The 14,862-nt window shown below is 39.5% G+C and overlaps 1 protein-coding gene across 5 annotated transcripts in view; it reads left to right on the top strand.

Moving 5' to 3' along the window:
* Positions 1–14,862, top strand: part of PHLDB2 (pleckstrin homology like domain family B member 2) — a 57,940-nt gene that overhangs the window by 34,536 nt on the left and 8,542 nt on the right. For 2 of the 5 annotated variants that reach the window (XM_034071274.1, XM_034071269.1), the window contains 7 exons: positions 2,817–2,972; positions 3,686–3,796; positions 4,646–4,735; positions 7,835–7,978; positions 8,775–8,948; positions 9,640–9,780; positions 10,353–10,452. In XM_034071274.1, coding sequence (XP_033927165.1) covers positions 2,817–2,972; positions 3,686–3,796; positions 4,646–4,735; positions 7,835–7,978; positions 8,775–8,948; positions 9,640–9,780; positions 10,353–10,452 — 916 coding nt within the window. The remainder of the gene's footprint in view (positions 1–2,816; positions 2,973–3,685; positions 3,797–4,645; positions 4,736–7,834; positions 7,979–8,774; positions 8,949–9,639; positions 9,781–10,352; positions 10,453–14,862) is intronic. The other 3 variants (XM_034071290.1, XM_034071281.1, XM_034071294.1) reach the window with 2 other exon arrangements.

Here is a 14,862-nt window from a genome sequence, read left to right as displayed (position 1 = left end):
ATTTCACAGCTTTGGGCTGCTTGCCTGTAGTTAGCACCTTAGGCCTTGTGGGTGGTGTGAATGCTGTTGTGATGTTTAGATGGATGGGGGAGCATCCCCCTTTTACCTGTGGGAGCAAAGAGAGGAACTGAACGCTTGCTTTTAGCAAGCTCTCTTGCTCTGTTGTTTGACCTTGCCGTGTACCTCTCCTTTGCAATGCTGTAAAGGCTGTGTCTCAGTGAAGCCATAGATGATTTCTCTTTTCCAGTATATAACTTATAGCCTGAACAGCGTATAACTTACAGCTTAGCCTGACCTGCACTTTGGGAAACTCATTTTTAAGATTATACCCGTTCCTAAAACAGGTTTTTTCCTATGTTTGTAACAGTTGCATCTTGGTATAATAACCTTTGTGTGAAGTACAAATGCAACTTGATTTTTACTTTGTATTATTTATAACTGGAAAAGCTACATTATAGTCTGTGAAGGTACAGTTACCATCTGTACAAAGGCTGTAGTATCCATTAACATTAAGTGGGTTCTACAGCACATACAGTTACCTTGGGGGGGCAGAGGGAATCATTTTCCAAGCATCAGTACCATCTGAAAGACAAACTTGAGCTTTTAAAAGTCCATCTTGGGGAATAACAGTGTTAAATTCTGATGTAATTGGGAAGTTTGATGGGTTTGAGACACTTGAGATTTTTTGTAGGTTACTTTAAAGAAAAAAGGCAGTATTCTATAATATTAATATTAAAAGGAAATGAAGCCTTTCTCATGTAGTTACATCCTTGAAAGTATTAGTTAATGAGAGGTTGTGATCCTGTTACTGTGGGATGGTAGTCAGTCCTTTATCGCTATTGACTGCTGTCCTGCTTTGAGCTTTAACAGTTATTTACCTCCTTTCTAGTACCTGGTGCAGTGCTGAGTTTTGGCTTCAGTCTGAGAGCAGTGCCAATAACACAGCATGGTTCTAGTTGTTGCTAAGTAGCACTTACCCTGGTCAAAGACCTTGCAGTCTCATGTTCTCATGCCTCCGGGCTTCTGGTGCTTCTCCTCATGGGCAGAGTATGAGAGGGGCTTCCAGTAGTCTGTTTGATTAAATGTTGTTAATTATTTTGCTGCCTTGAAATTGGCTTAATAACTATTTGGGATTTGAAGGTGGAACGATACTTGAGATGTGGGGTGCACCTATAGGTCCAGTTAGTCCTATTGCATATTATTCCAGGCCAGTTGTAGTGAATATTAGCTGTGGTGGCTGTGAGTGAAGAAGTTATCACTGAATGAGTGCACAGTAGCTCTCTAATGGGTATCAACTGTGAGAGCTGGTATGGAATTACCCTAAGTGTCATATCCAAAATACAGAAAATACCTTCTTCCCCCCAAATAAACCTGGTACAGGGTTAAATACTTGACCCTGCAGCAGGTGATGTTGTGCTACTTTAGTGCCAATATGGAAGGATCTGAAGGTGATGAATTCCCTTATTCCTTCATCTTTGGGACCTCAGAAACATTGTCATTTGTGCTCAGGGTCGCAGGCAGCCACTTTCACCATAGCATTGGCTGCATGCTGGGTCTGCAGTCTGGGTTGGGGATGTTGGTACGCAGCTGGCAATGGGATAGTTTGTTAGCATGCTTCATCCTTTACTCGTAGTATGAAGGCACCAAAGCTTGTTTGTTCTCATGTGCCTATGTTTATAAGGATACATGTAAATGGAGAATGTGAATAGATACCTGGATTCCTGCAGAGATCTGAAAAGACACTGTCCATTGCTAGGAAATATCTTCATCAGAAGAAGTTCTGGTTTGTAGAGGTTATGTGGGCCCATGGAGCTCCCACTGCATCTTGAAGTGATGTCCAGGTTCTCTCCCATTTAATTTTCTCCAGTGTCCTTACTGAAGTATTAGAGATGCAGGAGAAATTTATGGTTTGGAAATACAATATGAAAACATAGTGTTTGTTGTTTGTATATAGATTAGAACTGACAATATTTTGAGGTCAGTTGTTTTAATAAAAGGGAGGGAGTACACTTGCTACTTGGTTCAGGAAGCCATTGCTTACAGCAAGAACAATTCCCCTACAAATCCTATGCTGCTGAGTAGGATCTTTGTTAAGGTGACAGCAAGGAACCCTATAGGCACGCTTTGGAGCCAGATCTGCTTCTGCCACTGTGCCCTGCAAGCTACCCAAGGTATCAGTCCACAGTGGCCTGCCTGGTTGGTGACCTGGCTTGTTGTGAACATATCCCTGTTTGCAACCACTGGTAGAGCTAAGCTACCACCACTGACCCTTTGCAGGGTTTTTAATTTGAAAATGGACCTGGTTTTGGGTGGATTTAGATTAGACATAAGGAAGAAGTTCTCTGCTGTGAGGGTGATGAGACCCTGGAACAGGCTGCTCAAAGGAACTGTGGATGCCCCATCCCTGGCAGTGTTCAAGGCCAGGTTGGATGGGGCTTGGAGCAACCTGGTCGAAGGGAAGGTGTACCTGCCCATGGCAGGGGGTTGGAACTGGGTGAGCTTTAACATCCCTTCCAACCTAAACCATTCTCTATGATTTAATTTATTTATTGTTTCCTTGGTGGACAGAGTTGTATAGAATGGAGCTCAATTCTTGTTCCATAGCACATCTCACACAGAATATATAGCACTTTGTGAGCTCGACTAGCACTATTTGCTCTCTTATTGTGACAATAGATCATTAAAAGGATTCAGCTCCTGTTTGAACATGTTGCCTGAGGTATGTAAATACTGTTTCAGACTGGGTTTTTGTGTTTGTAAGCATCTCTACTGGGGTTTCAGTGAAAGCATGGTTTTATTTTATCTTTTTGTGTCAGGATGCTGATCTTCTGGACATAGAAAGCAAACACTTTGAAGATTTGGAATTTCAGCAGCTTGAACATGAGAGCAGGTTAGATGAAGAGAAGGAAAATCTGACACAACAGCTCCTGCATGAAGTGGCCGAGTATCAGCGCAGCATTGTCAGTAGAAAGGTAAAAGCAGCTCATATGCTGTTTGTTGTGTAGCTTAAAACAGATGATGCAGATCTTTAACCTGCCCATCTGTAAGAAATGATGCAAAAGCTTCCTCTTTAAAAACCCTTTTGAAGCAGAGCAAAGGTGATGGACTGGTAATGCCACACAAATCAAATCATGCACTTCTGCAAAAGGAAGTAAATGAGATCCATGCTCTCTGCTTTTATACTTGCATGTAAAAACTAAACCCTTTCATTTGCTATGGCAGGTACCAAAGCATTGGGTTTTCTCCTTTAGGAGAAGAGATCTATATAGTCTGGACAAAACTACAGTTATTTTATGCTCATGATTGGTGTTGATGTTAAATGATTCTGGTAAAATAACAATAGAGCGGCAAATTGAGAAAACACCTTGATTTTTAACATCAGTTTTAAAGGTCCCATCTCAGCCAATTAAATAGCAGCTTTTCAGGGATCAGAAGTTGCATCTTTAAACCAGTTCTATTCAAAATATGCATGCTATTCACCATATTATCAAAAGATAGATGCAACTGTGCCTTTGTTCTGTCTCTTGAATAAACTGTCTCTTTACTGTCTAAATCTCATTTAATTATCTCATTTTCCCACTCCACTCATATGAATAAGTGAACTCATGAATAGAATCCTTGCTGCAGGTTGTCTTGTGCTTTGAAAATGAAACCTAAATTGTGCTGGTTTTCGTTTTTATGTTAGGAAAAGATATCTGCTCTCAAGAAACAAGCAAATCATATTGTCCAACAAGCACAAAGAGAACAAGATCATTTCGTAAAAGAGAAAAACAACTTAATAATGATGCTGCAAAGAGTAAGTATTTATTGCCTGTCAGATATTTTGGCGTGTGATAAAAGAGCTTTCCTTGGAATAAAAGAATGTGAAGCACAATAAAAGCATCAGTTGTAGAATCGTAGAATCGTTAGGGTTGGAAAGGACCTCAAGATCATCCAGTTCCAACCCCCTGCCATGGGCAGGGACACCTCACACTAAACCATGCTACCCAAGGCTCTGTCCAACCTTCTTTATGCAGAAGCTAGCAAGTAACTAATACTGTGGTAGATGTTTGTATCCATTAACCTTTAACCAAAAGAAATCTTCTGTGATTTATCATTTATTTATGATAAAGGTTAGTGGCATTTGATAATCAAGAGGGTTTTAGAGGTGCCCTCCTTCCAAGGGACTCCAACAGAGGCACCCACCTAGGTGCTGTAGCTTGAAGCCTATGCTTTGTGTATGGCTGCTCAAAGCATGCACAGTGTGTTCAGAGTTTTGGCTTGTAATAGTCCATACTAGAACACAAGATGAGATACTTAACATCGGGTAACATCTGGTTAAGAAGAAGCTGGTACTAACCTTTCGCATCCATTTTACATTTGGCTTTAAATCACAAGAGACATCACGTTTGGTTCATTAAGCACAATGAACCTATCTGGTTTGGCTGTGGTTATTAAATAAATTCCTTTATTAGCTTTTGAAAACGGACCTTCTGTACCTCTACTTTTGTTCATTTTCACAGTAAATGGAGGAAGTTGAAGCTCTGTGGTGCCATTTCTACCCTTCTATTTCAGCATGTTTCTTTACATGGTTTAATAAGTGGGTAATGTTTATTCAGTACATGGCTGTTTGTTTTTAGCATAAAATGCCTCTTTTTCTTAACAGGAAAAAGAGAATCTCTGTAATCTGGAAAAGAAGTATTCCACACTTTCCGGAGGAAAGGGATTTCCTATCAGTCCCAATAGTCTAAAAGAGGTAAAGAGATTCACTGCTTTTGACTTTACCATAAGTAACTTTTAACGCTTCATACAAAAGCACTTGAGCATTTAGTGGAGTCCTATTCATACACTTTCTTGAGATGTGATGAAATGACTTGGTAAAGCTATTCATGGAACTCCAAATGCATGGAGGAACAAAAATAGCTTCCCTTCAAGTTTTCCCAGATGTGATTGGCATTGCCTTAATCTCTTGCTCTGGAAAAATGATGGCTTTTGTGTGTGTGTGTCTGGTTTGCTCAAAATAGACAATTAAATCTCATTGAAGTGAAGAAGAATGAGGTGCAAAAATAACTCTGTTCCAGTATGAACGCAGTTCAGTCTTATTTTTGCACTGTAGATTTTATCATTGCTTCCCCTCCCTTTATTCTAAGGCTCTGCAGTAAAGCATGACAAGTGTATGTTTTGATCTTTGTAAAAAGCATTGAATTTAAGACTTCAAGTTATTGTGGTTATAAGATACCTATTTAGCTGTTTACTCAACTGTTTTGAATAGCTGAATAGTGGGAAATGTAGCATTTAAAGCACACTGACTGTTTTCTATGGATGCTTCTTTAACTTTTACTTAAGAGGTTTGACTGGACTCACCAGATCTGCTTGTAGGAAAGCCCTGCCCCATCTAACGATGTAGGTGTCACTGGGGAAAGTTGGGCTCTTGAAGTCTAAAGCAACCCCATGGCCTTTCAGCACCTGGGAAGTGTGTTCTTGCTTGTTTGGCCTCCAGGTTCCTGGTGTGCTGTTCCACATGCCAGCGGGGCTGAGCAACCTTCCTTGCTGCAACCTGCATTGCAGATGCTTAAGACTTTCAGTATCCTAGCTTGTGTTTCAACTTGGACCAGTACCTCTGGATAGTCTAAACATTTGGGTGGTTTTGTTTGGGTTTTGGTGGGTTTTTTCTCCCATTTTGAGATGGTTGTGTTTATTTTCACACTCTGATTTTTGTCGTTGAATCCATGTAACGGTTTGTTTAATCACAAGTACTTCAAAATGCACCTACATTAAGTGAGCCTGGCACTCTTTTTAATGAAATGGATTATTCAGTGGTGTCATTCTGTTCACTGCAGTGAGGTCAGCTAGGACTTAGTCCAAGTCAAACATGAGAAGGAGCAGCCAGCTGTTATGTTTGTTTCAGTCCAGTTTAATTTTAATCCAGCTGTTCTGGCACCTTTAAAAGTCAGGCACCAAATGGTACACAGCTTAAACAGACTGCCTGCACGCAGGAGTTAACTTCACCATGTGGCTGCTCACATATCCCAAGCCCCTCCTCACCAAAGCACACATCTCTAACTCTCCTCTAGCCATCATGAAGCTTACTGCCTGCATACACAGTAATAGAGAGTAACGGCCTCATGTAAAGAGGCAGGATAGTTATCCCAGTACTTACAAACGTGAGGAAAATCAGTGCTGTTTCCAAGTTCAGCATTGACAAAATCACTTGGATGGCTAATCCGACTTGAAACCATTTATTCATCTAATGTAGCAGGGGCATGAGGTAATGCACAACACTGTCATTTATTGTTTGCCTTTTCATCTTAACTCCATGGTGAATGCCCATTGGGGTTGTGAGTCTGAACTGAATGTTTTCCATCAAATGGTGAAAGTGCTCTTATCCTCCATAAAAATGAATACACTATTGCATTCATAGACTTGCTAAGTTTTGGTTACTGATACGTATACCAGATGCTTAAGCAAGCTTTGTGTTTCTTTATATTGGACTTCATTTTACCATAATATGGCCACGTGTTTTGAGAGGTAAACTTTAGTGTCCTTACCCTTCTCATTTAATGGTTCATCAAATAATATCAGAGTTAAGATGTGTCTCCTATTTTTAGAGTGCTGTGTTCACGGTGTGATATTTAACTTTTCAGACTTGGTTATCTGCTTGAAATGACTGATAAAGCTTGAAATAACTGATAAAATACACTGGAAATAGTGCGAATAGATGGTAGGGTTGGTACTTTTTTCCAGCTTGCCTTCTGTGATCATTACTCAGTTATATCCATTTTTAAAAAGAAGAAATACTATAGCAGTCTGTGGCTTCTCTTATTGAATTACTGAAGTGTACTTACTGGAAGTCATTGTGCTGCTATAATAATAGAAACACAGGCCCCTTGAAACCTTCTAAATTTAAAAGCAACTTAACCATCTTGATTTAAAAAATAAGCTTATTTCTCTCTAATTTTAATGACATTGCTTCAACAGTGATTTATTCTTCCTTTTGCATAGCCTTGTTTTCTGTGGATAAAAAGGGTATTTGACATTTCAGTCTGGCCTCCTGTACCCCATGGATTAGAATCCATGTTTTATTTGTTAGATAACATTTGTTCAGTCGACATCAAAGCAATGCAATAATTGTATTCTGTCATTATCTCTCAAATCTGCATGCATAATATTCTCTGCAGGCAGAAGCACATGCTGATGTATGTGCTGTTCCTTAGGCCATTTGCAATGGCTATGGGGCTAACTAACAGCATCTTACCTGTCTCCTGGTGAGACTTTCAAGTTCGAAGTAACTACCAGACAATACAAATAGAAGGTGCTGTGTCAGCATAACTTATAGAGTAGCAACAACTGGTCCTTATGCAAGTTCTTCCCAGTTCTGGTAGTTATTTGGTTTCCTCAAACTAGCTTAATAGCTAGGCAAGAAACAAGGTATTTTATTTAAACATGGACAAAAAAAGTGAAGAAATAACATGGGTGAATAAAATTAGTTCTTTTACCCTCAATCTGCTTTCTCAAGAAAGAGCTACCTACATCATTTCTAAAGGGTATTTACATTTTGGTCACTTCATGTACATTTGCTTTTTGGTTACTGCAATTAACCTAATCCATTAATTTGGTTACTGCAATGTTACATACATTCTGCATGTATTTGGAATTAAATGGAGAACAGTTTTCCCAATCCAAGTATTTAATATTTGAAGAGCTTGATGATAATTTTATCATGACAAAGTATTTCAAAGTTAACAAAATATGTGGCTGTATCACTCTAAACTAACTTTCATCGTACTGGATACATTAATACTCTTGCACGTCCTTTGGCTTTTGCTCCTTTTAACTTCTCAATTCCTCCTTTTAGGGCTATATCAGTGTAAGTGAAATTAGTGAGCTGTATGGCAATTCCACGAATAGACCCCCTTCCACTCAGCCCCCCACAGATGCTGAAGCAGTTGCCACTGAGCCTTCCACGGCTGTGCTGACGAGCCAGCCACAAAATAAAGAGGTTTGTTTGAGAGACATTTCCCTTTGTTTGCATTGTTCTTTCATGGCTGCCTTTTTCTTTTCTTTATATTCGTTTTTGGTGATTTCACGTGTAACAAACTGGCCCTAAGGCAAAGTGCCTTCTGCCAGTTACCAGGTCAGATAACGGTATAAAAGTAAAGGTGAAGGGCTGCTCCACTTGGGAAGTGGCTTTGGTGATGTAGATGGGACTCTGAAGGCCAAAATCCTGAATGATTATGACCCAAGCAGCAATAAGGGACAATCTTTGCCTGTCAAATAATGTAATCCACCTTTCGTTAATGGTCTCTGGAGTCCATAGGTGTTCATTTTGTATGTTCTGTAGCCTTTTTTTTCCTTTCCCTTTTTTTCCTGTGAGGTGGTACAAGTATATCTTGGATATCTGTGGGAAATGGGTAGCTTCCTACTCACCTATTCCACAGAGTCTGTCCAGTCTGTGTCTTCTAGCTTATTCTCTTTCTTCCCCATCCTTTGTGATGTTTTTGCCTATGTAATGACCGTAGCAAACTTTAAATGAATCCCCTTTTAAAGGACTGGAATAACGTTATGAATGTAAACCCACCTACCTTTGTGTTGCAATAAGGCAGCAACTGGTTTAGAATCTGGCATTTCTGCGCTGCTTCTGGTAGCTCAATATGCCTTGAGAGTTGTAATACAACACACCTCCTTTCCTGCTAAACGCTCCAACACAGTGCTAAAACTGCAGCTTGTATGTGCCGTATCTTTTGAGCAGTTCCATAAAGAAAACTCTGTGTGTAATTTCTCTTTTTTCTATAAAGCTAAGATCACCTCTCTGTTCTGGATTTGTGTTTCCTCACTCTCTTTCTCCTCGCTCTATTGCTCAACTTCCATCAGTCCATTGGCCTGAGGTCATGGCTACTCATGTAGATCCTATTCCTTTATCTGACACACCTCCACCTCTGCCAGCTAAGAAACACCGCAGGCAACAACAGGTAACAGATTCAAAGCTGATAATTTGGGATTGGTGTGTGTGTTTGTTATGGTGGCCGTGAGGTTTATTTACATGTGAAGCTTTTAGTGATAGGATAGATTATGAGTTGATCGTGCTTGCAGAGTGTTGCACTTAAAGGCACTGCTCACTTAGAAACCAACACAGTGCATTATAGAATATCACTGAACTAACCTTCTTATCTAAACAATCTAGAGGCAAATATTAATCTTTAGGAGCCACTGTAACTGTCAGAAGACTTGCAGCAATAAAGCACAAGTGATTGTATTTGAAAAGCCTAAATTACGTTTTCATATACATTAGCACAATGCCTCTCAAAAGCTATATTGTTTTTAAGCCACCAAATCATTAAAGTAACTATTAAAGGTGAATAAATGATTTTCTTTGTCATTGGATAACACTTGTACACTAGACTTGAGGGGGTTTGGGGTTCCTTTTTAGTTTCTTTAAACTTCACACGTGGATATCATGTATTTTCTTAATCAGCATGGATTTAATGTGATATTAGTAGAAATCTTGCAAAGCATCACAAAACAGGAGGTACTCTGTATTTTAGAGTCTGTTTTCTCCAGTGAAGCTCCCAGACTGTCACCAAACAGTGCATTCTGTATAGTGCATCACTGAGCAAGTGGGTCAATGCATTCTGTCAAAACTGTAACAAATTACATTTGAAGCATTTCAGAAACCTGGAAGAGCGAAAGAAGCAGCACAGGGAAGGCATGTACATGAGTGATACTTTACCTCGCAAGAAAACAACTCCAACCGTATCACCGCACTTCAATAGCTCTACGCTTGGACGAAACATTGCATCTAAAGTACGTAGCTGCATGATATTAATAGCCTTCTGGTATCTATATAAAAACCCTTTATTATGTCAGAGGTAATGCTTATAGCGCTTCCCAACCTTATGTAATCCAGCATCTGAAATTGCCTTTGAAAGAACTTCAGGTTTATGAATGCATGGAAATATACATAAAGCCTTCCATACTTCCAGCCTTTATTCTGACCTCTGGAAATGCCGTGCTGTAGTGCATTCATCATAAATGCATGGTCAATGTCCCAGAGACTGTATTTTCAGGCTAGTTTCAGTTGATTCTAGAGACACAACAGGTTGTATTCCTTCTTACCTAAGGCTCAAAATAGTAAAGATAAAGTTATGTATAAGGTGAAAACACTCTTTATTTGTGGTGCTTGCTAAATCAACAAACAATGAGAAGGTGAAGATACCTAGGAAAAGCTTTGGCTGATAGAGACTGTGCCCCACTAAAACATCCATGGCTGATGAATGTGATATGAGTGTTGATACCTATGACAAAGCAAGTTTTAAGAATTAAAAAAAAGGTCTTAAAATGTAGTTTTAAGCACTTATTTGCACACTTCTCTGCAGGGCCATTTACCATTAGGACAGAGCAACAGCTGTGGGAGTGTCCTCCCTCACTGCCTGGCAACCATGACCAAAGAGTCAGAGTCAAGACGGATGCACAAAGGTAAGACCTTTGTATTTGATTCATTCTGTTTAAAGTTAGCATTCAGTTCTTCAGGAGATAAGCCTGAAACTGGTGTTCCTATAATCGACAGGGCTGTAAATTTTTTGAGGCAATATATTACATGTGGCTTTCTTTTGGGGTTGTTTTTGGGGTGTTTTGGTTTGCTTTTTTTACCCTTTTTATGTTGTAATCTTACAAATTGTTTTTCATAGATAGTATTTTTGCCAGGACAAATTCCCCAGAAATATCTCTGAGAATCTCTTAACTGCAGTATTATAAGTGATCTTAAATATTTGGGCTACAGAATAGGAAAGGAGAGAAGTGTTCTGTCATGGATAAATGGCTTTATTTTTGTAATAGGGACATAGCGATGATGAATCCAAAGGGAAGCTACATCTTTGAAACATGATCTTGGAGGCTATGGGATTCTCTGTCTGTCATTTGTCAACTAGAATCGATACACCTAATTTAATGCTTTAATGAGATGTATTAGTCATAAGTGTCCCATCTTCAAGCGGAGCTGCTCCTCAATGCCATCTGTCAGTTTGTTTGCTTTCTGGCAACTGCATCATTGTTACCAATGGAAGTGCAAGACCAAGAGGTCCTTATATAGGATGTATAGGATATATAGGATAGCATCCATCCTGTTGTTAGGGGACTTGCCAGAGCTAGCAGCTGTTCAAGGTCAAAGAGGAAGACTGAGGTCAGCCTTATGCAACAAGATGACTCAATGCAAGGATAGAACAAGCTTTGTTGAGAACGGACCATGACTTACTGCATTCACTCTATAGAGCTGTTCCAGTTGTGATTGTTGGTTTTGAGCTTTAGTTGTACAGCAGGCCTTCCACAAGCCTACCTTGTGTGGCTGAAGTATTCAGATGCAATACAAGAGGAGCTTCACAGTCAGCTTGAAAAGCTGCTTTGATGTATTGTGTGTGCAAGGGTGGAATAGCTTCATTCACACTCATTATGCTGTTGTGTAGAAAGCACTTGGTTTTGGTTTGAAAATCAGTGGGGATGTTTTGGTTAAACTTTGATGACAAGAGATCAAGTGCTTAAAACTGGAAATACTTCTGGAAAAGGGTTGCAGGAGAGTCTTAGTGTGTGACTTCTAGTGCAAAGGCAAAGACTAGAGTTTTCACAAGAAATCAGCCAGTTTTAATGCTTCATCTTCTATCACCATGGAATCCAGAAGGGAAGCAGGAATGGTTAGCTGGGATTTAAGATATAAGGCCAGACACAAAACTGGGACCACAGTTGCTGGGATAGAGAAGTCAGGTACCAGCGAGATGGTCATTTGTATTCTTTCTAAGCTCTGTAGAAACACAGTATACAGAGGGCAAGGTACATACAAACCAATTATAAGGGTTTTTTAAAGCAGTTTGCTTTTTTGTTTATTTTTCCCTTTTTTCCCCTCTTTCTCTTCTTGAACTCAGGAAAAGCCAGAAAAGGTATGAGAACATCCCTTCATCTGGCTGTGTCTGTCACTGTCATGATTGCATCAGCACTGTCAAGTAGTTCCCAAAATCCAGGGAAACTTTAACTGTTAAATAATGATAACACGTTAAAAAGCCTTTTTTCCCTGCTGTCAAATAGCCTGTCACAACACCACTTGTGATTAATGCTAATATCTGCAGAGCTATAGCTTTGTGCAGGCCTAATTTTTCGCTTCCTTGCTCATAGCCATCCAAGTAGAGCAGAAAACGTAGAAGTCTTTGCAGATCTGTGGGTGACGATGACAAGGTAGACAGACATGGGCTTCCTACTTGGACATGTTTCCATACAAAAGATGTATCTTGACATGGTGATGTCAATCTCTTGAGAAAGAATGGAAATAAAAGAAAATGTATTGGTTTCTTTGTATGAAATACCGATTTGGGGGGTTTATAATGTACTTGACAGTGCCACTTCCAGTAACGGCATTCAACTATATGTCTATATAGACCTATATAGGCCAACTATATAGGTCTGAGCCCACCATAATTTTGTGGTAGTGTATCTGTTTTCTATGATTTTGCAATAACTCTTTTGGAATATATATACTTATATATATATTTGTGATATGGCTTTATGGGTATCTGCAATATTTTGCTCAACAGTATGGCTGTTAGTGCTTTACTACAGAGAATGCAAGAAACATTTTAGCTCTCGTATCAGCTTAGACTTGGCTGATAACAGTCTTGACTTGTGGGAGGCTTTTAGTGAAGTGATGGATGAGGAGCCTAATATTGCTAGGTGCATGTTCTGTGAATGAGCAGTTAAAAACACCCTATGCAACAGATTGTGCCTGTGTAATGTGGAGGTGGGATTGTAACAGAGGCAGGTCAGTTGCAAGGCTTGTCAGTGCCGGTAGGCAGCTGATCCTGAGCTTTGAACTGCTTACAGCATGATGGGAAGATGAGAACGTCAAGTTATGCTTTGGTTTTGTGAATGCATCTTGTTTTGCAGCCTAACGACTGTATTTTTCTGGCAGTGGTTAGTTATGCTTGCGTGATTACATAGATTTAACTGATGTTTTACTTAAAAATGGGTCCTTTATGTAAGGCTGACTTTCCTTTAGGAGAGTGTTAAACTGTTATGTTTCCCTATGTCTTTTAGATGGGTTTATTGTTCAGTGAAATATAAGATATGAGATTCAGATTCGAATAGGAAAGGTTTTGCAATGGGCTCAACAGCAAAACATGAATTTGAATGAAGTTCTTTCAGTCATTTATTGTTTTCCCTTTCTCTTTCCATAATGAATAATTGATAACCATCTCACAGGAGCAATTAGTCATTCCAAAGGTTCCAGTATGAAAGGTAATTGCTTTTCTGCAATGACAGCAGCATTTGCTGTAATAATGGGGGGCAAAACCCAAACTGCACATGTGAATCAGTAACACCTGTGTTGTGTGAGGCTATTGACTGCTGAGCTGTATTTGCATCCCTTTTGTCTCTTTGACTAATTGGTGCAATTGAACTTTTACTGAAATTTAATGTTCTTCCAAATGGCAAGTAAAGTCCTATTAGTTCCTTAGAAACCAGCTTTAATGTGTGTGAGAAATCTTTGTATGGTAGGGAGGAAAACAAGGAGCAAAGAGGAAACTCTGCCTTGGAAAAGCTTGCAGGGCATGACTTCCATCAGAATATACTTTAATTACTCAGCTTCAGTCATGCTTTTCAGGTACCTTTTGGAGACTGTTATAGCCTTTCCAAGGTGTAACTGCAGTTGCTGGCTCCCTGAACTGGGACACTCCCCACTCCAGCATGGCAAAATATACTGAACAGTAACCTTGTGTGTGCAGATAGAGAGTGGGAATAAGGCAGGAAAATATTCCTGCTTTAAGCATGTTTTCTTAACATCAGTGTTTAATTGGTGCCTAGTAAAAGTTTTATCTGGATTATGCTGCATTTGTCCATTTGTCTGCATTTTTTCTGTATCTTAAATATGTGAAATGTCACTGGCTGTCCTCCTGTATGAATGGGAGGTTTTCACATTGTTTTAACAGTCCTTCCTAATCTCCAACTCTGCCACCAGCTCAGATTTTGGGTCAGGAGCATACACAGTATTTTAACCCTGACTGAGTATCAGAACTGTGAGACAGTCTCACTGCTTGCATCCACTGAAGGAAAAGATGCGCAGTGCAGTTGCATCTGTAATCAGATTGAACAGACCTCAAAAGGGCACTGTAAACCAGCCTCAGTTGTTCATTAGACTTTCCTCTGCTTCTGGCAAGCCCAACAACCTCTCTGCAAGTCAGTATAAATACTGCTGTGTTATTTATGAAGAGCAATGGAGACATGGGATACAAATAAGTCTGAATAAATAGTTTTGACAGGAGCTGTAGCCAAAGCTCCTGGGATGGCTTTGCAGAAGGGGTGATTCTGTGGGAAAATAACAGAACTTAAATCAAAAATAAAAGAAAAGAACTTAAATGTTGCATAAACCTTCTTTTTCTTTACAGACATTGAGCTATAGGGATCTGCTTCGATCACATACGATGAATTGTGGTTGTGAAGCTGCAGTGATGTACCTCTACACTAATAACATCACTACGTCACGTATAATGGTCACATCACTATGGTGATGTGACAAGTAGCTTGTATTATTTAAACTGAAAGCCCAATTTGCAGCTGCCAGCAGGCAAAGTTCCCCAAACAGACAAAACATAATCCCCATTCAGTGAAATCAACCAAACAAGTACTCAAGATCATTGAATATCAGGACTTATTTCTCTCTTTAATCAGTGTCCGTTCTTCTAGACCCCTGAATTAAGCTGCATTGCTTTCCAGATCAGGTCTGATTTTCAATTTCAAATTACAATTATATTCATGCAAATTAGATTTCCATACTGTACGTTTGAGTGTATATATATTGAAAAGTCAGCCATACTAATCTGCCTGTATCTGTGTCTGTCATAGACAAAACAG

This window comes from Melopsittacus undulatus, chromosome 2, assembly GCF_012275295.1.
Source record: "Melopsittacus undulatus isolate bMelUnd1 chromosome 2, bMelUnd1.mat.Z, whole genome shotgun sequence".
NCBI classification, from domain to species: domain Eukaryota; kingdom Metazoa; phylum Chordata; class Aves; order Psittaciformes; family Psittaculidae; genus Melopsittacus; species Melopsittacus undulatus.
Note: the sequence above shows the minus strand (reverse complement) of the source record. Positions and strands in the feature narration are given on the sequence as shown.